The 21,918-nt window shown below is 52.6% G+C and overlaps 10 protein-coding genes across 10 annotated transcripts; 7 read left to right on the forward strand and 3 right to left on the reverse strand.

The window, feature by feature from the left end:
- Positions 1–107: 107 nt before the first annotated feature.
- Positions 108–2,098, forward strand: V1518DRAFT_373171 (uncharacterized protein; the record flags this gene model as incomplete). The annotated part of the gene is made up of 6 exons (XM_066901421.1): positions 108–466; positions 527–673; positions 732–893; positions 944–1,084; positions 1,142–1,795; positions 1,849–2,098. 6 exons carry the CDS (start codon positions 108–110, stop codon positions 2,096–2,098), a joined length of 1,713 nt encoding a protein of 570 aa, XP_066759808.1.
- A 3,804-nt stretch (positions 2,099–5,902) lies between these two features.
- V1518DRAFT_393337 (major facilitator superfamily domain-containing protein) lies at positions 5,903–7,824 on the forward strand (the record flags this gene model as incomplete). The annotated part of the gene is made up of 3 exons (XM_066901786.1): positions 5,903–6,241; positions 6,285–6,467; positions 6,527–7,824. 3 exons carry the CDS (start codon positions 5,903–5,905, stop codon positions 7,748–7,750), a joined length of 1,746 nt encoding a protein of 581 aa, XP_066759809.1. The 3' UTR covers positions 7,751–7,824.
- An 817-nt stretch (positions 7,825–8,641) lies between these two features.
- On the forward strand, positions 8,642–10,163 carry V1518DRAFT_437755 (FAD-binding domain-containing protein; the record flags this gene model as incomplete). Its single annotated transcript, XM_066906336.1, has 2 exons — positions 8,642–8,963; positions 9,016–10,163. 2 exons carry the CDS (start codon positions 8,642–8,644, stop codon positions 10,161–10,163), a joined length of 1,470 nt encoding a protein of 489 aa, XP_066759810.1.
- A 1,294-nt stretch (positions 10,164–11,457) lies between these two features.
- Positions 11,458–14,185, forward strand: V1518DRAFT_415944 (uncharacterized protein). The gene is made up of 3 exons (XM_066903929.1): positions 11,458–13,693; positions 13,757–13,900; positions 13,996–14,185. Exons 1-3 carry the CDS (start codon positions 11,492–11,494, stop codon positions 14,041–14,043), a joined length of 2,394 nt encoding a protein of 797 aa, XP_066759811.1. The 5' UTR covers positions 11,458–11,491; the 3' UTR covers positions 14,044–14,185.
- Positions 14,035–14,823, reverse strand: V1518DRAFT_415948 (uncharacterized protein). Its single transcript, XM_066903930.1, has one exon. The coding sequence runs from the start codon at positions 14,625–14,627 to the stop codon at positions 14,148–14,150; it is 480 nt and encodes a 159-aa protein (XP_066759812.1). The 5' UTR covers positions 14,628–14,823; the 3' UTR covers positions 14,035–14,147.
- Positions 14,824–15,237: 414 nt separating this feature from the next.
- V1518DRAFT_415951 (ubiquitin-related domain-containing protein) lies at positions 15,238–16,420 on the forward strand. The gene is made up of 3 exons (XM_066903931.1): positions 15,238–15,687; positions 15,845–15,889; positions 15,946–16,420. Exons 1-3 carry the CDS (start codon positions 15,433–15,435, stop codon positions 15,961–15,963), a joined length of 318 nt encoding a protein of 105 aa, XP_066759813.1. The 5' UTR covers positions 15,238–15,432; the 3' UTR covers positions 15,964–16,420.
- Positions 16,421–17,079: 659 nt separating this feature from the next.
- On the reverse strand, positions 17,080–17,928 carry V1518DRAFT_361116 (phosphatidic acid phosphatase type 2/haloperoxidase; the record flags this gene model as incomplete). Its single annotated transcript, XM_066901210.1, has 1 exon — positions 17,080–17,928. A coding segment is annotated over one exon (849 nt), but the record flags the coding sequence as incomplete, so codon positions are not given.
- Positions 17,929–18,111: 183 nt separating this feature from the next.
- Positions 18,112–18,660, reverse strand: V1518DRAFT_367546 (uncharacterized protein; the record flags this gene model as incomplete). The annotated part of the gene is made up of 2 exons (XM_066901237.1): positions 18,112–18,465; positions 18,526–18,660. Coding segments are annotated over 2 exons (489 nt in total), but the record flags the coding sequence as incomplete, so codon positions are not given.
- A 152-nt stretch (positions 18,661–18,812) lies between these two features.
- On the forward strand, positions 18,813–19,434 carry V1518DRAFT_415954 (uncharacterized protein). Its single transcript, XM_066903932.1, has 2 exons — positions 18,813–18,898; positions 19,024–19,434. The coding sequence occupies exons 1-2, from the start codon at positions 18,832–18,834 to the stop codon at positions 19,203–19,205; spliced, it is 249 nt and encodes an 82-aa protein (XP_066759816.1). The 5' UTR covers positions 18,813–18,831; the 3' UTR covers positions 19,206–19,434.
- Positions 19,435–21,647, forward strand: V1518DRAFT_415955 (transmembrane amino acid transporter protein-domain-containing protein). The gene has a single exon (XM_066903933.1). The coding sequence runs from the start codon at positions 19,474–19,476 to the stop codon at positions 21,490–21,492; it is 2,019 nt and encodes a 672-aa protein (XP_066759817.1). The 5' UTR covers positions 19,435–19,473; the 3' UTR covers positions 21,493–21,647.
- Positions 21,648–21,918: the final 271 nt, after the last annotated feature.

Below are 21,918 nucleotides of genomic sequence, written 5' to 3' on the forward strand. Positions count from 1 at the left end.
CTCTGCGTCAGTGAAATTGTTACCTGGGCTTCCTCCGCTCGTGTCTTTGCGCGCCACCCAGGTTGCTTATTTCCCCACTCGCATTTACAACAGCATCGCTATCACGAATGACAAGTGCTACCGCAGATTCCTCACGCTCCGGTGATCTTAATGATTTCCGTTCTCGCATTGGTTCGACGCGTGGCAGTGTGAGCCCTACACGCTCGGAGCGAGACCGCGACTACGACCGAGACAGTAATCGTGACCGCGACCGCGACCGCGACCGCGACCACTACCGAGAGCGAGACAGCGACCGGCGACACCGAGATGATCGAGACTATGACTACGGTAGAGACCGTCGTGACCGCGACCGTGAATATGGTCGCGACCGAAGAGATGTCGACGACAGACGACGACGCGACCGCGAGGGATCTGAATACCATTCACGGTCGCCTCGCCGCGATGATCGAGATAGGGAAAGAGACAGGTGCATTTACCATTGATTAATCGCTGACCAGCGTCTATACTAACTACACCGCAGACGCAGTCGACGCTATGACGACAGAGGCTATCGGAATGAGAGGGACGACAGAAGTAGTAATAGGGACCAGGACCGTTCGTCTCGAAGGTCGCCCACAGTCTCAGCGAATCGTGATCATGACCGTACTCGCGATGCTCGAGTGGCGCGTTCTGTGTATGTGTTTGTGAAACGGCGATATTTGGGACAGCACGCTAACGATTTAAATTAATAGTTCGCCGCGGCTTTCCGAAGACGAGCGCGACAAGCGTACAATCTTTGTTCAACAGCTCGCAGCGCGATTGCGTACCAAGGAACTCATGAAGTTTTTCGAGCAGGCAGGGCCGGTGCGTGACGCGCAGATCGTTAAAGATCGCGTCAGCGGCCGCTCAAAGGGGTATGTTGTAATTCATTTCTTCTTTGAAATATTTTGCTAATCTTACTTAGCGTCGGCTATGTGGAATTCAGAGATATAGAGAGTGTACAGAAGGCTATTAACATGACGGGCCAGAAGCTACTCGATATTCCTGTAATTGTGCAGGTCACGGAGGCAGAGAAGAATCGATTGGCCCGTGCCGAATCTTCTGCGTAAGTAGTTCTTCGTTAACTTATATTCTACACGAACATATACTGAACTTTATGCAGGTCAGCTCAGCAAGCTCTTGAGGAGCAACGACAGCAGATAGGTGGCCACGGCCCGTACCACCGTTTGTATGTAGGCAACATACACTTTGCCGTTACTGAGTCAGACTTGAAGCAGATATTTCAGTCATATGGCGACGTTGATTTTGTTGTGCTCCAGAAAGACGAGTCCAGTCGCTCGAAGGGTTACGGTTTTGTTCAGTTTGCGGATCGTGAGAGTGCTCAGAGTGCACTAGAACTAAATGGGTTCAAATTAGGAGGACGACCTATCCGTGTTGGCCATGGGAACGAGAAGATCAACAGCGAAGCCGCGGAGACTCTCTTGCAACGATTGAATGGTAGCCCAGGCGGTGAGCTTGCTTCCGGCGGTATGACGCACTCTAACAGCACCTCTGTTCTGGATACTAGGCTCCACAGTGCCAGTCGCGCCCGAGATGAGAAGAAGCCTACCGGCGCGTTGGTTTCTGCTCTGGATGACGCTGATGTCGCCGGTGTATCGTTTAATTCTGTGTCTAGAGAAAGCCTGATGAAGAAGCTCATGCGAGAGGAGGATTCATTACCTATGCCTGAAATGGCCTTGAAGACGCCAGTCAAGGCAGGCTCGGCTACGCAGCCTTCAAGATGCATCGTATTGCGCGATATGTTTGACCCTTCTGAGTAAGTTCGTAAGTTTTTGGTTTGCTAATGACATCTGCTAACATCGAGTACAGAGAGGAAGGCGACGACTGGGTGAATGAACTACAAGACGACGTGAAAGCTGAATGCGAAGACAAATACGGTAAAGTTGTTCACATTGCCGTGGATCCAAATTCGCAAGGCGAGATTTTTGTCAAATTTCAGGACATAGCAGGCGGCGAACGTGCGATCCAGGGACTGAATGGAAGATTTTTTGGTGGCAGGCAAATCAGCGCTACGCCAGTCGTTGACATGGTTTACTCCCTTAGGTGCGTGCACACATAGAGTGTACGCTATTCTTTAGCTAACATTGTTATAGGTTTCCAAGATCCAAGAATCTGTAAGCGCTTGCTATTTGGCCACCTCTCGCCAGATTGTCACTCTCGTCAAGCATTTAAATAGAAATTCGAGTCATCGCCATCGGATAGTTAGGTGACTACTTGCTCTTCGACTTGCTGCCAAACAGCCAGGAAAGATGTTGCCCTTTTTTTTTGAGCGAGCTATTAATTTTATTTCTGTTCCCTCTTTGTCAAGAGGGTACATCAGCAGGATTTTTACGTTCATCGCCAACGTGAACTGAATCGCCGAGCATTTATTGAATTGAATTTTTGTGCTAAGCTGGCATTTGATTCATAAATCGGTTATATGTATGTATATCTAGTAATTCCACGCAATTTCGCATTTCCAGAGTGCGCGCTTAAGGCCTGGCTTAGATATATAGCAGACAAATGAAGGATGGCTCTGCCATAAATTCCAAGTGTTTGCTGTGGCCACAAGCACCTTAGGGGTCTGGATGCGGGTATGACCAGCGTACGCGCGCGACAAAAACACTGTCTTGGACAGCTAACCAGCACCGCAACTCCATTGGCACAGCAATATCAAACCCACATGGTCGAGCCTTCGAGGGATCAGAGCTGTTCAAATGAGTTATACTGAAGTTCTGAACTTACACCAATGAAGGCGCTATGACGCGAAATGTTTGTAGCTTCTCTGCTATCATCTACAAACTCCAACAAATATCTTTCTATATCGCTGCAATTGTAGCTTTATGGCACTTGGCTATATAACGAATTGTTGTTATGTTGGCGTAACACGGACAGCGCTTTATTCAGTAAAGATTACATTCCTTCCCTCCAGCTGCTTAGTTTCTGCGCGAAGCAACTGTCGTTAATACGACTAGAGAGCGCGACGGAGTTCATCATGACCACCATTCGCAATAAGCAAATTTATAACGCTAATTGTTGCATCGTTTTAAAACATGGAGGCTTTTCATACAATAGGGCGAGCTAGCATACGCATGGGCAGTATTCCCTTTATCTACTGCTTCGTCAAGAAGGTTTGACAAGCGCAGGTTTGGAGAGAGCGAGGCGGTGCTCGAAGAAATCAGTCGTGATAGTTTGTCTCTTCCGAACGACTTAGAGCTACCTTACTTGTAAGCTGCTAGTAGGATTAAGCTTTTTTTTTTGACAATTGTCAGTTCAAATCAACAGTCCACATCTTCGCTTGCGGACCACTTATTGACTCAGTATTTTGAGTTGTTGTGGAGTAAAGGTTGCAGATACTTCCCAGACTCAGCCGGACAGTTACTACTTAGGTCATGTGGATCCATGAGTCCCTGCGACCAGCGCAGGTTAGATTACCAATTGAGGTCGTATGGTTAGCCGAACTACGTGGACCCTATCACAATGACTTCTCGAATCAACACTCTCTGTTGGAAACTATAGACTGTCCCGCTGTTATCAAGAAATAGCTTTGGCAAGTCGATAAGAGTCACAGTGGTGGTGTCGGAGAGTTTCTTACAGAAGGTTACGAGTCGGTCATGACAAGGCGGGACTGCAAGAAAACGGCTGTAGTGCTGCACCATGAAGTCGCACAGGATGTCGCGGGTCAACAAGATAGTCGTCGAATGTGATATTCATTTCTTCACGAACGGCGGACAGTAGATTGCAGGCCTACTACACCCTCCCTACGACATCTCGCTGTCTCGCTGTGTATAATTTATGAGGAGAGCAGTATCGGCCATAGGACGGGGTTTAAAATCCTTGGCGCCAATCACAATATTGCTTGCTCTATCAACGAAGCATCAATACAAATGATAACTGCGATATGAAGAACTCTTTGACCGGCTGGGCCCATTAATGAAAGACCGTATATGGGAATGTTTAAATGCCAAGCAGGCGGGCATGTTGAGATTCGCAGCATGAAAGAGATGTGGCTCAGGAACTTCCGACGCACAGTGCGATACGCGTTGTCGCGGGTCTGTCATGTGGTCCTTGGACGTTTCATGGCAAAATTTGACAAGGGATTACTATAGTTCAGCAAGTCTTCATTTCGCCAGAGTCTCGCATGGAGTCTATTGTGATCTGCAAAACAGATGACGAGTTGATATTTGCTCATAGTAGCACAATTTGAATATCAGCAACAAGATAGTGACCGGCTAGAATCAGAAACACGACGACAACGGATGCATTGCGCGAGCCGATTTAGAACTGGCCAGTAGTAAGACATCATGGGCTGTGTGTTGATTAGCTGTGCAGAGTACTATAACCAGCCAGCAGATAAGCCCAGCGGCTGCAGCGCGACGCCGCAGACGAGGTGAGCGACTGCAGGTTTACAGGGGCTCCGCGTTCTGAATTTTACGCCAACGTCCGTGTGCTACACAAAGCGCGGGTCAGTGCAAGATTCCATTAAGTGGCCGGTTCTCATCGAGTGCGCACTACGGTCTTCCTTGCAAGTGAGGTCCTGAGCGGCTGCCAGCTCGGAACTTTTCAGAGTCCAGGAAGGCTGCAGATCTGACTGAGTACTCGCAGAGGGCGGAGTCTGCGGAGCTCTCGTCCGACTCTCTGTCCGCCAAGACTTGCCTTGATTTGCGACTCAGCGTCGACGCGACTCGCAGAAGAGTAAACTCATTTTGTCCATCCGGCAAAATCGTTATCGGATTTATCGTGACACTGCTGGCTATACAGTTTTGCTAACCCGCTTGGCGCCAGATAAAAGTGTCCTCATTTGCGGTTGAACGCCGAGGAATTCCAGACAGATGTATGGACCGTATGCTGGCAGAGTCGTGGCAAGTCGCGGGCAGCGACCGATCGTCCCTGAAACACAAAGTCTGGACGTCTCCAAGCGGGATTGCACCTCTCGCCTGATTGACGAAGGAGGAGCACCTTTCCGCCACTAGATCTGTGCACACGGTCACTCTGGAAGGCGCAAGAAGCACGACAGGGATGCCAGGCTGTGCCTCGTGGCACCGGAGCAACACCGAGCTCCCGGTCTGTGATGTACAGTTTGGCCCGAGTTCCACAGCTAGTTCTTGTGGCGCTGAGACCCAATGCCCAGCGCACGCCGTTGGAACTCTATCTTTGTCTACAAACTTTTGGATTTTGATTATACAGAAAACATACGACATTGACAACGACACAGCCTGATCCTTCTCATGGAAGAACTGCTGGTCTTGCGCGTCTATTGTCATACGCGACTGTCTACTGAAAACCGGCCATGAAACAAAGTGTGAGAGAGATATGAACGAAATCTTATTCGGAGTCCAAGGGAGCGACCCGCACGCAGATGCTTCCATTACCGAAAGCTTCACGATAGAGCAATAGCAACAAGTGCTCAAAGTTCTCACGGCATTTGTCGATCTCAGCCTCGACACTCTGTTTTCTGCTCTTCCTGGCGTTGAGGGGCGTCAGCGTGAATTTCTCGGGAAAGGACGCAACGGCCCAACCAACTCTGATACCACAATATGCGTACAAGCACGCTTCATTACTTTTAATTTTCTAATAGCTATCTCCAGTAGTACTCTTGCTCCGCGCTTTTGGTCCATGCGGCTACGCCCATGACATGGCTACTACTGTTAATGCATACTCGTCCTGACACAGCCCCACACGCGTATACTCGAAGCTGTACGGTCCTGCGCTAGCGTGTCAAACTCTGTCACCATCTCGAGAGTTTTTACCCGTGCCTTATCAAAAATCTGATCCTGTCTTATCGTTCTGTTCCTGTGCTCTGCGAGCTGTCTTGTATATTAGGAATGACTTTCCCGCTCTTTCTACTTTCCACCATCTTACCAAGGGACTACAACTGTTCACCATGGGCACCGGGAAGGAAGCCGCGGCAGAGAAGGAGAAGCAAAATGTCACTGTGGAGATCACTGACATCGAGGAGATGGCGCGTATGGCGCAGAGCCGTCTTTCACGAGAGAACGTCTTCGGCGATGATCCTAACTGGCGGCCGAACAAGTTTCAGTCATTCCTCGGAAAGATCTGGGATTCATTCGAAAAGCCTCCTAATGAGCGACGATATTTGCAGAAGCTCGACTTGTTTATCCTGTCTTACTCGTTGTTCTCATATGGCTTGAAGTCCATTGATGTCAATAACATTTCCAATGCCTACGTCAGTGGGATGCAAGAAGATGCAAGTCTCCTCCTGGTCACGAATATTACGATGTCATAATATTAATAGTATTAACTAGTTATCGCTATATGGCCAAGAACGTAACCTAATGAACACTTGCTTCAACGCTGGATATCTTGTCGGCTCGACCCCGTCGCAGATTATCATCAACCGCGTCCGACCTTCCATCTGGATTCCTTCCTGCGAGCTTGTCTGGTCCGCGCTGGTTATGGTTATGAGCTGTGCCAAGGGCGCCAAGCTGGTATGTCCATCGGTAGTAGTGAGATTAGATATGGACGTTGCTGATATTACGGCATACAGATTTATATTATTCGTTTCTTCCTTGGTCTGCTTGAGTCGTGCTCCTACCCTGGATTCGCTTACATCTTGGGATGCTGGTATGGCCCCGATGAGCTTGCGAAACGACTTGGCGTTTATGATCTTGCTGGTTACGCTGCCAACATGTTTGCTGGGTATATCCAGACTGGTATCTACGCTGGTCTGAACGGAGCTCTTGGCCGTGCTGGTTGGCGTTGGATGTTCATTATCGACGGTATCATGGGCTTTCCTATTGCGTTCTGGGGATACTTCAGTATTCCTGACTTTCCGAACGATACTCGTGCGCTCTGGCTCACCAAGAAGGACCGGGAGGTTGGACTGCTGCGAATGCAAGCTCTTGGCAAGAAGCCTCCGCGCAAGCTGACTCCCAAGCGATTCTTCGATATGTTTTTCCGATCTTGGCGTCCCTGGCCTTTTTTGGTGTCTTACGTTCTGCTGTGGTGTACGGGAACGTCCAGTTACTTCAATCTGTGGCTCAAGGCACTTGGCACATTCACCACTGAGCAGATCAACTTGATTCCTACAGGAGGATATGGACTTGGTCTCGTGACGGGTTTCTTGATGGCAAATATCTCTGATCGCATCCGCATGCGCTGGCCTATGCTGTTCTTGGCGACCACTGTTCGCCTTCTCGGCGCCATTCTTCTTTCTGTGTGGGATCTTCCGTTCGGCGCTATTTTCTTTGGCAACTTGTGTGCGTACATGTCGGAGCCTGTGTGGTCTCTGCTTCTTGCTTGGGCTGCCGAGGAGTTCCAGGACGATGCTGAGCTCCGTGGTCTACTTGCTGCGGTGGGCAACTCTATCGGCGCCTCGTTTTCCATGTGGCTGCCACTACTGCTCTTCCCATCGAACTTAGCACCTCACTACCCGATCGGTTACAAGGTAGTTGCCGGCTTGTGTGGTCTCGATTTCATGGCTCTCTTCGCATTTTTGTACCTGGCGAAGCGCGAGCGTGCCCAGCGAGGCTTGGTTCTCAACGCCTATGGCCTCTACGTTCCTCGTGAGGAAATCGAGGAGTACGAGCAGAGAATGGCTGAAGCTAAACTTGAAATGAGCCAGGTTGGAATGGCGCCAGCGGAGATCTCGGATGAGAAGAAGCTGTCGAGCGAGGTTATTGCGGAGAGCGAGCTTCAGATCGTCCGAAGCAGCGGCCGTGACTTCCTGTCTCTGCAGCTTGCGAGAGATGGCCATGTTGGCGGCGCATAAATAATGTGAAAGTTTGTCCTATTTTTGCTAACTGAGATGCTCTAAAATGCAAGTACCTGTATTTTCACTAGGTGTATTTAAAAACTGACGCTGCCGTTGCTCGTGACGCGTGAATGACGCGCAGGCCGCCAGTACGCGACGCGTAGTGTTTATAGTATGGCAGCCGCAGTGCTAAGCTGCCCGGGTATACGCGCTGCCCGGCATGAGGGGTAAGCCGCACGCCTCGAGGACCGAGCTCGACTACGAACACGAATGATGAACGAGCGAAAGCCGAATACGCAGTATCAAGTGGATTTGCGATCCGGTTGCGCAACCGAGCCGACAATCACGCACGCGGTTCGTGACCCCGCAGCGAACCGACAAGCCAAAAAAACGAATAAATTGCTCGGCTGTGAACTTGTGATTCGCGACTCACGCTCTAGAACGTGCCGGTCCTATTTTTGTTTACGCAGCGGGGATGACTTGCATTATCAGATCGTACACGCCATACCCACCGGGGGAGGTGCGAGGAGCCGCGGAGGAGAGCGCTGGCGGTGAGCTGGCGGGCAGCAAATCGCACACGACATCGGGATGCTGACCATGTCTGGCGGGGGCCAGGGCCCTGCTGGAGAAGCACCGGCCGGCGGAGCGCATGGCGCGGACCGCGAGGCGAAGAGAGAGGGGTGGAGCAGGAGGGGCGGACGGCGGAGAGCAGAGTCTCGACCGGTGCCTTAGAAATGGGCGGGCCCGCGGTTTGGCGCCAGCGACCGCCGCACGTGCCTCCATCTGATACTCGCGCGCTGGCCGCAACCGGTTCCTTGCGTCGTCGCGCTCCCTTTTATGTGCCTGCCATGCCCGGCTCTCTCTTTTTCTCCTCGTCAACTCGTCCGTCGTTGCAGTGCTATCCTCGCCATGGCCGCCGCTGCTCCTCTTGAAGGCCGCGCCTTCTCGCGCGTCTTCGTCCCCACCTACAACGCCATTATTGGTTTCTTCTTCCTCTTCGCGACCGCCATCTACCTCTACCGAAGCCGACTGCTCAAGAAGAGCGCGAGTGGCGAGAAGACGCCCCTGCTCAGCAGCGACTCCGTCCCCCGCGCCACCGGCCTCTACCTGCTCTACCGCAAGACTCGCTCGGTTCTCCTGTACCAGCCTCCGGGCCGCTACCTTGAGTCCAATGGCACCATGTTCGTCGTTGCGGCCTACCTTGGCTTGAACGCGTTCTACTGCTTCTACCGTATGTTGACCTCAAGGTGTGTTTGGTGTTGTGCATCTCTGACTCTGAATAGGTTCCACCGACACCGCTCGTATCCTCGGCAACCGTTTCGGTCTCGTCGCTGTCGTCAACTTGCCGATCATGTTCCTGCTCGGCTCCAAGACTGGTCTCCTCGTCCAGTGGACCGGCTGGTCCCATGAGGGTTACAACATTCTTCACCGCCACTCTGGCCGTGTTGTGTGCTTGACTGCTCTCGGCCATATCATTGCTTTCTCGCTTGGCAAGCGCACTCTCATGGAGCAGGTCATGCGCAAGGGTGTCATGATTGGCGTCGGCGGCGCTCTTCCTGGTTTATGCTTCATTATCATTCTTGTCTCCTCGTTCGCTCCTGCCCGTAACCGCTTCTACGAGATCTTCTTGTATGCGCACGTCTGGTTCTTGGTTGCGTCTATCGTTCTTCTCTACTTCCACTATAGCCGTTGCCGCCCTTACTGCATTACTGCCTCCGTTATCTGGCTCTGGGATCGGTTCAACCGCTTCAAGAATGCTCATCATGTCACCGCGTCTACCACCGTGCTCTCTGGTAACACTGTCAAGCTGTCGATGAACCTGCACTCCACCATGCGCGACATTCACTGGCAGACCGGCCAGTACGTCTACGTCACCATCAACAAGCTTGCTCCTTTCCAGGCTCATCCTTTCACCATCGCCTCGGCGCCCAACCCCGAGCACCTCGACCTCATCATCCGTGCTCGCAAGGGTTTCTCTAAGACTCTCTTCTTGGCCGAGGAGCAGGATCACCAGGTTACTTTCCACGGCCCCTATGGCTCTCCCCCCAAGTTCGATGGCTTCTCTAAGGTTGTCCTCCTTGCCGGTGGTGCTGGTGTCGCCTACTCTTACCCTGAGGCTGTCGAGCTTTCCCGCACCATGCCTGAACTTGAGATTGATTTCTTCTGGGTTATTCCCCAGCGTGACTTCGTCTCGTGGGTTGATTTTGACGCTGCTCCCAACGTTGACTTCAAGGTCTGGGTTACCGCTGAGCAGGGTCGCCCCAACATTGATCAGTACGTCAAGAACTCCATTGCTGCCGCCAACGGTCGCCCTGTCGCCGTCGCTGTCTGTGGTCCGTCTCCTCTCGTCCGTGCTTCTCGCAACGCCTCGGCTGCTGAGCTGTGGGAAGGCAAGGATGTCGAGTTCTTCTCTGAGAACTTCGGCTGGTAAGCGGGTTGATTGTGAAATAATTTAACATTGGATAGAACTTCTTTTTTTTTTGGTTTGGTTGCAGTAAATTACGGCTGTTTATTTTCATATTTGGTGTCATGAGGATGCGCTTATACTATATTCTTTTACTTATGACGAAGTTAATGTAATGAAAATCATTGATCTTCCCGCCTTAACTCGTCAATGGATTCTTCTTCAGGCTTGGTGATTATAAGGGAATACTGCTTCTCGGTCGCCGCTTTGGGTAACTGAAGAGAAGATATAGATTGTTGAACCATAGACTTGGTGGCAGCTGCAATTCAGGAGTGCGTTCCTGTGGAATGGAGAACAAGTGTGGTGCGTTCTTCGTAACAAATCCCTCTATCTTGCTGTGCTGTGGTTGGACCGTGGAGTCCAGAGTCTAGACCACGTGTGGCGAAGAACTCGCGTACGTCTCGCGGGGGCGCAGAAACGTGGAGTGCAGCGCCGAAAGTGGTAGGTTGTAACGGCAAGCGCGACATCTCCAGTCTGGATGCGTAACTCTGGGGTCAGATTTGTGTATTGTTCGTCAGCAGGTTGGTCTTTGGCAGCAAGAGCACGGCACATAAGCGCGGAACTACCGGTTTTGTCATACGTTTTATCATATGCTTCTCTGGGAGGGCTACCAGCAGCTCGTCCATGTGATTTGCGTGAAAGATGCGAATGAGCCACCGTTAGTTGTTAGACTCGGCAACCTTCTGGAACACGCACGAGCTGGCTTCTCGGTAGCCATTGGATAACCGACTTTTTAGCTGACAAATATTTGTCACAGGCATGAAATGTGCTCATAACAGGCTCTTGATCAGATAACAATTAGTTGACTTCAGCCTGTCATCAGTCACACCGCTGGTTTGGAAATTTTTGAAAGCAAGACGCACTGCCTGTACGTCGTACTCGTAGTCTCGCTCTGTGCAGGTTGCGTGGCGTTCCACTCACGGTTGTGCGGGCTGTCTAAATATGGTAAGCAGGTGATTTTTTGTTGTCGTGACATGGCGTCGGTGTCCATGCGCATCGCGGAGGAGTTCTGAACCGCTTCCTGTTGAAACCGGGCAGGCAGTAATCTGATCCGCCGGAAAAGGTACACAGCCGCACGGAAATTGCCGCCGCGCGGCTTTGCTTTTAATCTGCAGTGTCGGCTATCTCGGATCAGCTTATCATCTCTCGGATCGCCCAGGCAAGCTCGGGTTCGAATATCCGAGCTTGCCGAGCGCCGCACTGCCGCGTGTTCGTGAAGATTGCGTGATGCGATGTCCCAAAGCGGTTAATTCCAGGACGCGTTAACGCGTCGCGTGTCGCTGCCACCGCACATCATGGCAGCGCAAGACGCAGCGGATTCCCCCAATCTTTTAGAATACGCTCGACTACATGGCATAGCAACAGACCATAGACGCGTCATAACAACTTATTTTCAGCTCGAGCAGTCATGGCAGCCACAAGCAGAGACGCGCCCTGTGCGACTCTCGTGGTACGAGCAAAGACTTGACGACCTTGAAAAAGTGACTTTGCTCGAGGATTACCGTATTCCGCGCAGATTTCGAAGTGATATCGAATCGATTATGACTGAATCACAGACGAGGGATGTCGACAGGGAGAGCGAACTACAGACAAGCGACTACATACTTCTGGAGACGCTGGTTGCCGTCAAAGTAGAGAAAGCGCGCATCGACGGGCCATTATTTTTACGCAACGAAGGGGAAACGAAAATGTACCTAGATCGTGTGTCACCATTTGCTTACATGGGTGTCATGAACCTCTCCGCACCATATGAAGTTGTGACAGATGACATAGTTGCTGCCGACTTCCAACTGGATGCGCTGTCGGAGCGGCTTGAGATCAAACGGGAATTTATCGAATATTTGACAGAAATGACAACTCCGCTAGACGAACTGCAGGCAGCTAAAGTGACTTTGGATTCCAGAAGGCCGCGTCACTGCGAAAAATTGTCATCTCCCCTGCTACCATATGCTGCATTGCATAATGTTCCAGTCGACATTCCTCGATTAGCGCTTGACGAGGAAGACGTGACAGCAGACTACTCGTTCTCGCCTATGTCACTCGCTGAAGAAGAGATGAGTCCAGCGACGTCCGTGATTCACAACTTCGCGCTGTCGCCGTCGCCGTCGCCGAAACAGGTCACGTTCCCTGGAATGAAGCGGCGGGTGCCGTATTTCTCTAGTCCTTTACTTGGAGATGAGAGGAAGCGTTTGAGGTTGAATGTCGTTCAGGAAATAGGGGACAATGAGACATCTGTTGCAGGTTTATTGGTGGACAAATCATCAGTGGAATTGGATATATACGACAAACGGCTTGAATCTCAACTTCAGCTCAACGCCGATCTGACACGAGGTATACTCGAACAAGAACGCTTAACAGAGTCGAACGACAAACTGCGCATTGCGATTCCTTACGTCGACGTACTGCCTACCATCCAGCAACGTCGCACGCAAGTTATGAAGAGTTTCCCAATGAACGCTGCACAGATCCGAACAACGCTTGCGTCTTGGAATAGATCGAGTGACAGTGGATACGGTGATTGGCATATACAGTGGAAGCCGTTTACTTCTGGGAAGGAGAAAATGCTTGAAGACTTGAAAGCGGCAGATAGTTTTGATTCCGACAGCGTTAAGAACGCAATAGCGGAATGGAGCGCTGAAGTGATTGTGGATTTGATGTTCTCGAGAAACCACTTATGCGACTGGGATTTAAGTGATGACGAGGAAGATGACGACAGGAACAACGAGCAACTGCTAACTGTTGCGCTCGGCGCGAGCGAGTCCTTGGACGAGCTGATAGCTATGCGAAAGACACGCGATTCCACCGAGACCAAAGCACTGATCACCACAACAGCATTGAATTTACCCCTGAATCCATTCGTATTATACAACGTCTCGACTGCGAGTCCCAGTCGAGCACCAGCCAATGTACGACAAGAAGTTGATAATAATGCCGATATACGGCGCTCCGAGAACATCGCTTCTCTTACTAAATCGCGTGAGGCCGCGGTGACGTCTCTTGGAGTACACACCTTCTCGCCCGCTATTGTCGTCATCTTCAACACATCGTTTTTATCCATGCATAGCAGTATTTATCGCGATATTCTCACCTGCAGTAACGGCCTCGCGGCGATCGAGCGGGACTACGGCGCGGACGAGGCTGATATTCTGGTATCAGCAACGTTCAATATTCTCGTGTTCTCATTTGTCCGCATACTTCAGCGCTCTCCTGACGGCACCCGCATCGCGCTTACGCATGCCCTGCGCATCGCAAGACGCGTGGAGCAACTCGCAATACTTGTGCTCTTGCCAGACGCATTGCGAAGCCAAAGTGACTGGGACGGATTAGCAGATTTCATGTGCAACACGGCAGGTGCGGCGCGGGTCTTTCTGGTCGCAAACAAGAGCGACAACGCCATTGGAAGCGCTGGCTGCGAAGTTGAAGCCGTGCGGTGGATTATTGACGTGTTGCAGAAGTTCGGCGGCGCAGGCGATGGCATTGCGGAGGTTGAAACTACGGTTTGCCATGTTACTACATCATTTCGTGAAGACTTTTATGATACTAATATTTGATAATCATAGTGGGAACGGTTTCTACGGAGAACGGGCGTGAACGGGTATGCGGCACAGATGATCTTGAAGCAAGAGAGCTTGAAATCGTTTATCGACGCGGGCCACGAAGGACGCCGTGTGAAGCATGTTGCTAGGGTAGGCGAGAAGGTGTTGGTATGTATCAGTGTGCTGTTGCTTCAAGATCAGCAGCAGCTTTGAACATGGTCATCGTATTGTGAGAATACGCCTACTGAACTTTGCGCCTCTAGACTGCCGCTACGAAGGTGTTTGACACGCCCTTTACGATATTACTGTAAGTTTAATTATTGCAATTTTTAATTCGATGCGATCATATTTACAACCGACTAAACGCCATATCCTACATTATCCTGGTAATTATGTTCCACGCATATAGATGGGTTTACCTTTGTTGAAAATTCATACTATATCCACCCTTCCCGTCCGGCGCCATTTTGAACATATCAGTACTAAGCCCAAATGGTTTCAAAATGCCATTCCCGAGATCCTTCAGCTTACCGAGCATCTCATCCGTCTCGCGTTTCCGCGCTTCGTCCGCCTTGGGCTGCACGCGCAGCAATCCCTGCGCCGCCTCGCCCGATGGCGCGAGCTCCTGAGCGCGCTTGAAGTCCTCAAGCGAAGCCTGCAACGACGCCCATGAGCCGATCTTTTCGTTTGCAAAGGCGCGCCGCAGCAGCGGCTTGACGTAGTCTGGCGCAAGCTTGAGCGCGGTGGTGCAGGACTCCACACATTTGGTCCATTTCTCCTGCTTGAGCATGCACGCGCCGATGTTGGCGTATAGCACCGCGCGCGATTGAGAGAGGTACTCGGGGCATGTGGCAAGCGCGGAGGTGTACTTCTCAAGCGCGGCGTCGTAGTTCATGTCCTGGAAGAAGAGGTTACCCTGTGCGCGAAGCGCGTCGGAGGACGCGAGGAGGGCGGATTCTTCCTCAGGGTTAAACCGGGTCGCTGTACTTCGATCTGTAGCAGATGGGACTTCACTGGTTGGCTCCGCAGGCGGCGGGATCGTCGATGATATGGATGGTGGCAGCGTGCTGCGCTCGGGCGAAGGCGAAGCCGCTGACGCTGGCTCAGCTGCTGAATGATTAGCACCGCGAATAAATAGACCTTTGCGATATACTGACCACTCTCGACAGTCGAATCAATTATTTCTTCTATAATCGCCATTCCGATTGATGCTGTAGAAACTGATCTTGCTGCGACGTGGGATCGCCGTGGTGCGGTTCAAGCCCCGCAGTCGCTGTATCCCACAGGCCCACAGAGCTACACTCGAAATCGCGCGTCAAATAATGCAGGGAGGGCCGGGTAATTGGCAATCGAGACACGCGCAATGCAGCAGTCCGATGAGCCGTACTCTTCGACAAAATTGGAGATATCAGAATCCAGCGCTTGTCTTCAGAATTATGCTGTAGAATTGTGGCTTCCACAATGTCGCGGGCGCGGGCGGAGATGCGTGATGCAGGAAATGCGTACTAATCGGGGAGAGAAGTCGCGTTCAAATGTGGGCGCACTGTTAATCCTCCTTGGTGCAACGCGGTTTCTCTTCTTCTCCTTGGTCATCACGCTCTGCAAACCATCTCTCCCTCCCGCGCCACCAAACCTACGCTTTTTCGAATCGCAGCTCACGTCGCGCTTCTTCGTATAAAACAACAATAAAACAAGAATAAATGGCCGCCGAAGATTCAGCTACTCCGTCCGGAACCACCGCACAGGTCAAGCCTGAGGGCACTGGCGCCGCGTCGGCCGAGCACCTGAACATCAAGGTCACCGACAACAACAACGAAGTTTTCTTCCGGATCCGTCGGTCGACCGCGCTGAAGAAGCTGATCGATACGTTCTGCGAGCGGCAGGGCAAGGCGCGCAACAGTCTGAGGTTTTTGTACGACGGCGAACGTGTGAATGACACTGATACCCCCGATACGGTAAGAACCTTCTAGTTATTTATTGAGTATCCTTCTTGGTTTTTAAGAGAGGTTGCGCTGGGTCAACAAGGCTACCTGCTGAATCATTGGCTCTGCTGCGCTACTGATGCGATCGGTGATGCATTATGGAATATCCATGCTAATATGTTTGGTGCAGCTCGGTATGCAGGACGGTGACACACTCGAGGTCCACCAGGAACAGGTATGCTTATGGTATCATATATTCGCCATTCAGCATCGAAACTAACCGGCAATTAGATTGGCGGCGGCTACTAATCAAATAACATCGGAGTTGCTGTACACCTTCACGAATGACCAGAACTCATCCCTCGTTAACATTCCGTCACATCTCTCCATCGATCAAGGACATCGTCTGTATGTCGAGTGGCTCAGGCGATGACACGCCAATTAGCGTTTCATATATACATGATAAATTTAAAAGTCTGCTTGTCGAATTTCCCCATGTCTTTGGCCTGTATTCTTTTCAATTTGTTAAAGCGCGACGGGCGTTGTCTTTCCGTTGTCTGTCGTTTATTCCGTTCTCCCCGCATGTACCAATATGTACTAGTTATGGCTTAATTTGTGTGTTTCGCTTTCATTTGATTTGTTGATGTATCCAGTACTCGAACATGACTATCTATCGTACATCGTCCTGAGTGGTCCATTATGCACAATTGCGTCGGGATGAATATGTATCTGTTGCAATTCGAGCCCATGTTCGCACAAACTAAGCGACAAAGAGAAGCGTTTTACGAGCGGCTTGGATATGTGGTTCCGTAGTCGTTTATAGAACTGTAGAGTGGACCTGTCTCCTGGTAAACTGAACCGCTTTCATATACAGTGCCCGGCTGCGCGCTACGGTCGGGATATGATGGCTGGAATAGATGCCTAAAGGAAATAGTAAAAGAAATGAAAGGTTAGCCATTGAATCAAGGTCGCCGTGAGTTACCGCTGTGCCAGCGGAGCAGCCGCTTGATATTGCTTCAAATATGCATCGTAATGAGAAGTACGAGTATCTTCAGAGCCTTCGCCGGTGACAGCAAGAGTGGACGAATTGTTGTTCTGCGCGTACAATGTGTTCGCAGCTGCTTCCGGAGTGGGAGCGGCTGCGAGCTGGCTCAGCGGTCGGGAAGGAAAGGGATGGAGCTCATACTCGTTCGTAGTGGGATTCAGCCTGCTGCTGCCGCTGCTACTAGTGCTGACCGTCCTGTACGCGCTGCTGTCGGGAGTGTAGACCGAGAGAAGACCGTCAGGCTGCGCGACCTGACCGCCGCGCTTGCGGACCTGTGGGCCACCGCCGATGCGAGCCTCTTCCTCACTTCCGCCAAGTGGCGCTGGCCGGAGACTTTCCAGGTCGCTGTATTCGTAGCCATCGAGAGGCACATGGTCGAGTCCATCGGAGCCGTTAGTGATCGGCGGAGAAACCTTGGCCTCGCCCCATCGGCGCATGCTCCAGGCACGACCCTGCTGCGTCGTGTCGGAGAGAGGCGGGTAATACAGCCTGTAAGCAAGCCATGCGGTGGCGGCACCGATAATACTTCCGGTGAGAACGTCGGTACCGTGGTGCCGATGATCTTTGACGCGGGATGTCGCGATGGCGGCGGCGCCAAGCGAGGGAATCATGACGACGATGGATTTCCAAACTTCGCCTTTGTTGTCGTACAACGAGAGCTTGCCAGCGAGATAGAGCGAGAGATACAACAGTCCTGCAAATGAGGTAGAGCTGTGTCCAGACGGCCAGGAGCGCCATCCTTCAGCGAGGATTGAGTGGTCTGTCTGGGTGCAAATATCTATGGTGGACAAACCGTACGGCGAAGCGTCGGTGGCACCGTCTTTGGGGATGCAGCGCGCGATTGCATCAGGACGGGGACGACCGACAATAGCCTTTAATGTTGTTGTGATGACGATTGAGAGTACTAGCGAAAGTAGAATACCGAGAACGCCAGCGTTGAGCTCCCAGAGACGCGCGCGAACTGGAGATTTGTAACGGACCCAATCAATGACAAGAGACCAGACCATAATGATGAAAATAGGTACGGCAACCGCATAGACAATGGCAAACGCATAAGTCACAGTCTCTGGGTCCGCGATTGGATACTGAATTGTTATGTCTGTGAGGGAGAAACGCGAGAAATTGGGGTCCAAGGTGGAGATGTAGCCCCACGCGCCAGCGAGACAGCCGAGGATGATGTAGTCGACGACGTACAATATGATGATGCGTGCGTGCGACGCATGACGGCGGGTCCTAGGTGCGTCCATTGACTGACGGCAGTGAGAGTGGGGTGGAAGGTAGATGTGCGGGCAGGGGACTGTACGGACGAAGATGAACAAACAACTGGCGCAGTAGCAGACATACGTCAAACGCAGTCTCCCAACTACCTAAACAAGAATTAATGTACAATTGCTAGTAATACAGCGTCTATGTTACTTTTTACTAAAACGCTCAGCGCGTCGCTTCATCTTTTCCTCGTCTTCCGCTGACAGACCTCGAACAGCGCTTTCAGACTGCCTTGGAGGTTTCTTCACCCCGGCTTTGCTGGGCGCCCCACCAGCACCACTGTCGCCGCGACCACGGCGTCCTTCTTCAGACAATGCCTTGTCGACACGGCCCAATGTCTTATTTGCCATCAGCGTCTGGGTACCAAACTTCTCGGCGCGTGCAAGGACTTTCTCCAGCTCGGCCGTGTCCTTGCCGAAACGCTTCGCCCGTGCGAGCTGCTTTTTGAGATCCGCGAGTAGACTCGCACCCTCTTCACTTGTGCTTGTAGCAGCGGCAGACTCCGCAGCAGCAAGAGCAGCCTGTGCAGACGCGGAAAGAGCAGTCGTCGTGGAATCAACGGCTTCAACTGGCGCGGCAGCCTCGACAGGTTCCGTACCGACGGGGGCGTCAGCAGGCGCGTCCGCCGAAGGTTCTGCTGTGAAGTCGTCGGTGATACGATGGAACACGAACTTTGCCGGTACGCCCTCTGCTGCAGGCTCTGCCATTGTAGAGGTTGTCCTTTGGGGGCTGTTGGTGATGACGCAGCGCCGTCGACGCCGCTGATCGCGCTGCGGGCTTGGATAACCCTAACCTTAACTGCACAGCTCCGCGGCCGCTTGCGCAGACGAACGCGCTCGTCCATCTTCCGCCGTATCACGACAATCATGCTCGACGAAGAGCCGGCCGAGCCATCGCCAACGGTGTGCCACGCCGAGGCGTGTGCGATTCAAGGTGTGTATGACAGTCCGCATGACGAGAAGCCTGCTGGCCGCTCATCACGCGCGCGCTTCCGCTGTGCTCCAGACACCGCCATGCGGCGCGTCCTTCGCTCTTCTCCCTCAGCTGACGGCCGCCAGACTGCCTGCGTCGGCGCAACTTCAGCGAGACGCGGTGCGCGCAGGCGATCGACGCGCTGTACGCGTGCTGTGCGCGCATGTACGACGCGGACTCTTCCGCGCGTGCCATCGCGTGTCCGCAACCACATCTACTTCGCCTGAAGCTCCAGCAGCGCGCCCAGGAACAGCAGAGCAAGCGGTGACTCTGAGTCGGGTCCCGTGATTCCACACCAGCCAATCAGCGGTAACCAGCCTGTGCGAGTGAACGCCGCATGTTAAAAGAATTTTCCTCCAGCAGAAAAAGCAACGAAAACGTGCGACCGTGCAAAAGTTTTTGTCAGGGGCCGCTGCTGTGGCTTGCCGCACGCGCCACACTCCGCACTTCGCGACGTGCCTTAAATACACGCCCAGGCACCGCGCCCCCTCTCCGCCGCTGCCGCTCTCCACCCGTCTCCGCCGCCTCCTCACCGCATGCCTGACGCCATCGAGGTCCAGCCGCGGCGCGGCTCCATCGCTCAGTCCTTTCTCCACGCCGGTGGCGTCAACTCCCTCGACCGCTTCGCCTCGTCCTACACCCGCGCACAGGCGTTTCTCGTCCTCGATGCACCCCTCTCCCTCGCTTCTCAGCCCGCCGTGTTCTCGCTCCGTCAGGGCGTGCAGTCCGCGCGCGAATCGATTCCCCTACTCTTCCGTAGGAGTTCGTCACAACGCCTGCTAGACAGTGAGAACGCAGACGGCTCTTCGGCAGCACTCAATCACGCAATTGCGCCGGCTGATGTCGATGCTGCGCCAGAGAGCGCTCTCGCGGCTCCGAACGCCTTGGATCTTGAAGACTACGACGAGGACGTTGAGGAGTACGGCAACGTCGAGGCGGAGGACACCGTTGCGCCGCTGCTGCACCATGCCGATGGCGTACCCTCCGGCGGGCCCACAGGTAGACTTTTGTCCCCGGACGTGCTGGGAACCGTCAGTACTGGGGTTCCCGTGAACACGCGACGATTGTCTGTGGCCGGATCGATAGAGAGCAAGAAGACGGACCGGCTTATTGGCGGCGGTCAGCGCGTTCTTGTGGATCAGTTCAAGGGCAGAGTGCTCGTTGTCCCCGGCCGATCTACCGCTCCGCAAACAGTGTTCAACTCCGTCAACATTCTCATCGGCATTGGCCTTCTTTCGCTCCCACTTGCAATCTCCTACGCTGGTTGGATTTTTGGCTGCTTCTTCATGTTCGCTGCCGCCGGCATCACGCTTTACACCGCAAAGGTGCTTGCCCGGTGTCTGGACACTGATCCCACGCTCGTCACCTACGCCGACATCGCCTATGCTGCATTTGGCGCACGTGCGCGTCTGCTCACTTCTCTTCTTTTCTCTCTGGAGCTTCTCGGCGCTTGCATTGCCCTCGTCGTACTCTTCGCGGACTCTATCGCGACACTTCTGCCAAATGCGCTCTCCAAGACTGCTCTCAAGATCCTCGCATTCTTTCTCCTTACTCCATTGTCGTTTCTCCCACTTTCCGTTCTCTCCTTCTCGTCGATCATGGGAATCACCTCCACGTTTGGCATTCTCGTTATCGTGTTTATCGACGGCCTTATCAAGCGGACACAGCCCGGTACTCTGTGGCAGCCCATGCCGTCAACACTGCTTCCAGAGAACTGGAAGACGTTGCCGCTCTCTCTCGGTCTGCTTATGGCTCCTTGGTGCGGCCACTCAGTTTTTCCCAACGTCTACCGCGACATGCGCCATCCGTACAAGTTCTCGCGCTGCCTCAACATTTCCTACGTCTTCACGTTCGTCGTCGACGCGTCCATGGGCATTCTCGGCTTGCTCATGTTTGGCAATCAGTACGTCACCGACGAGATCACAAACACCATCATCGAGACTCCGGGCTTCCCGCGCTCGCTGTCAATCACCATCATCGTGCTCATCGCGTTTATCCCGCTGTCCAAGACGCCGCTGAATGCGCGCCCGATCATAACCACGATGGAGGTGCTCTGTGGTGTCACCGACACGCCGCCGCCACTAGACCTGGAATTGATCGACCCCCGCGACGAAGAAGGCCGTTCCTCGTCGTCTGACCCGTTCGACATCCAGATCCACCAGCACCCTATCCGCAAGCTTATCAATTTCTTCAAATCTCGCACCGTCGCCCGCGCCCTCATCCGTCTCGGCGTCAACTTTGTCGTTGTCGTTATTGCCATCGTATTCCCCGCCTTCGACCGCATCATGGCCCTCGTCGGCTCTGCCCTCGGCTTCACAATCTGCATCGTTCTCCCCCTCGCCTTCTATCTCAGACTCTTCGGTCCCGGTGGCTCAAAGGCATCGACCACCTACCGCATCTCCACTACAGGAAGACCAAGCGCGCCGCCGGTGCATGTTCTCAGTCGTTTAGAGATCGCGTTTGACATCTTTGCCATCGTCGTGGGCGCCATCTTAGCCATTGTCGGCGGCATCTGGGCACTCCTTCCGGATGAGCTCATCTTTGGGACCGAGTAATTACACGGAGTATAACTAGATGATCGTTTGGAATTTTTAGATTTGATATAGGCGCTGGTATATTTTTACATGTCTTGGCTTGCTTCTCTACCTTTTGGGCTCTTTCTTAGTTACGATATGCATCTGATATAAAGATTTTGGCTTATTCTCTCTTATCCATCCACTCCATTGTTAGAGATCTACGTCGTATCATACGTGAAGCCCTCATGCCGGCTGCGACTCCGATACAGGAGAGAGGTCCAACACCAGAAAGCACGCAAGCGTGCTTGTGCGCAAAAGTAAATTCTCGTAGCTAACGTCACAGGTGCATAAGAAAGCGACACAGCGAGGAAGCCCTAACCCGCGCTCCACCCAGTATATCCCCAAAATTTTCTCGGTTCGTTCCCTTCTCTTCTTTTCTTCTTCAACAATGTCTTTAATTTGAAA

This window comes from Limtongia smithiae (genome assembly GCF_038497785.1).
Source record: "Limtongia smithiae strain NRRL Y-17922 unplaced genomic scaffold V1518scaffold_5, whole genome shotgun sequence".
Lineage (NCBI taxonomy): Eukaryota > Fungi > Ascomycota > Lipomycetes > Lipomycetales > Lipomycetaceae > Limtongia > Limtongia smithiae.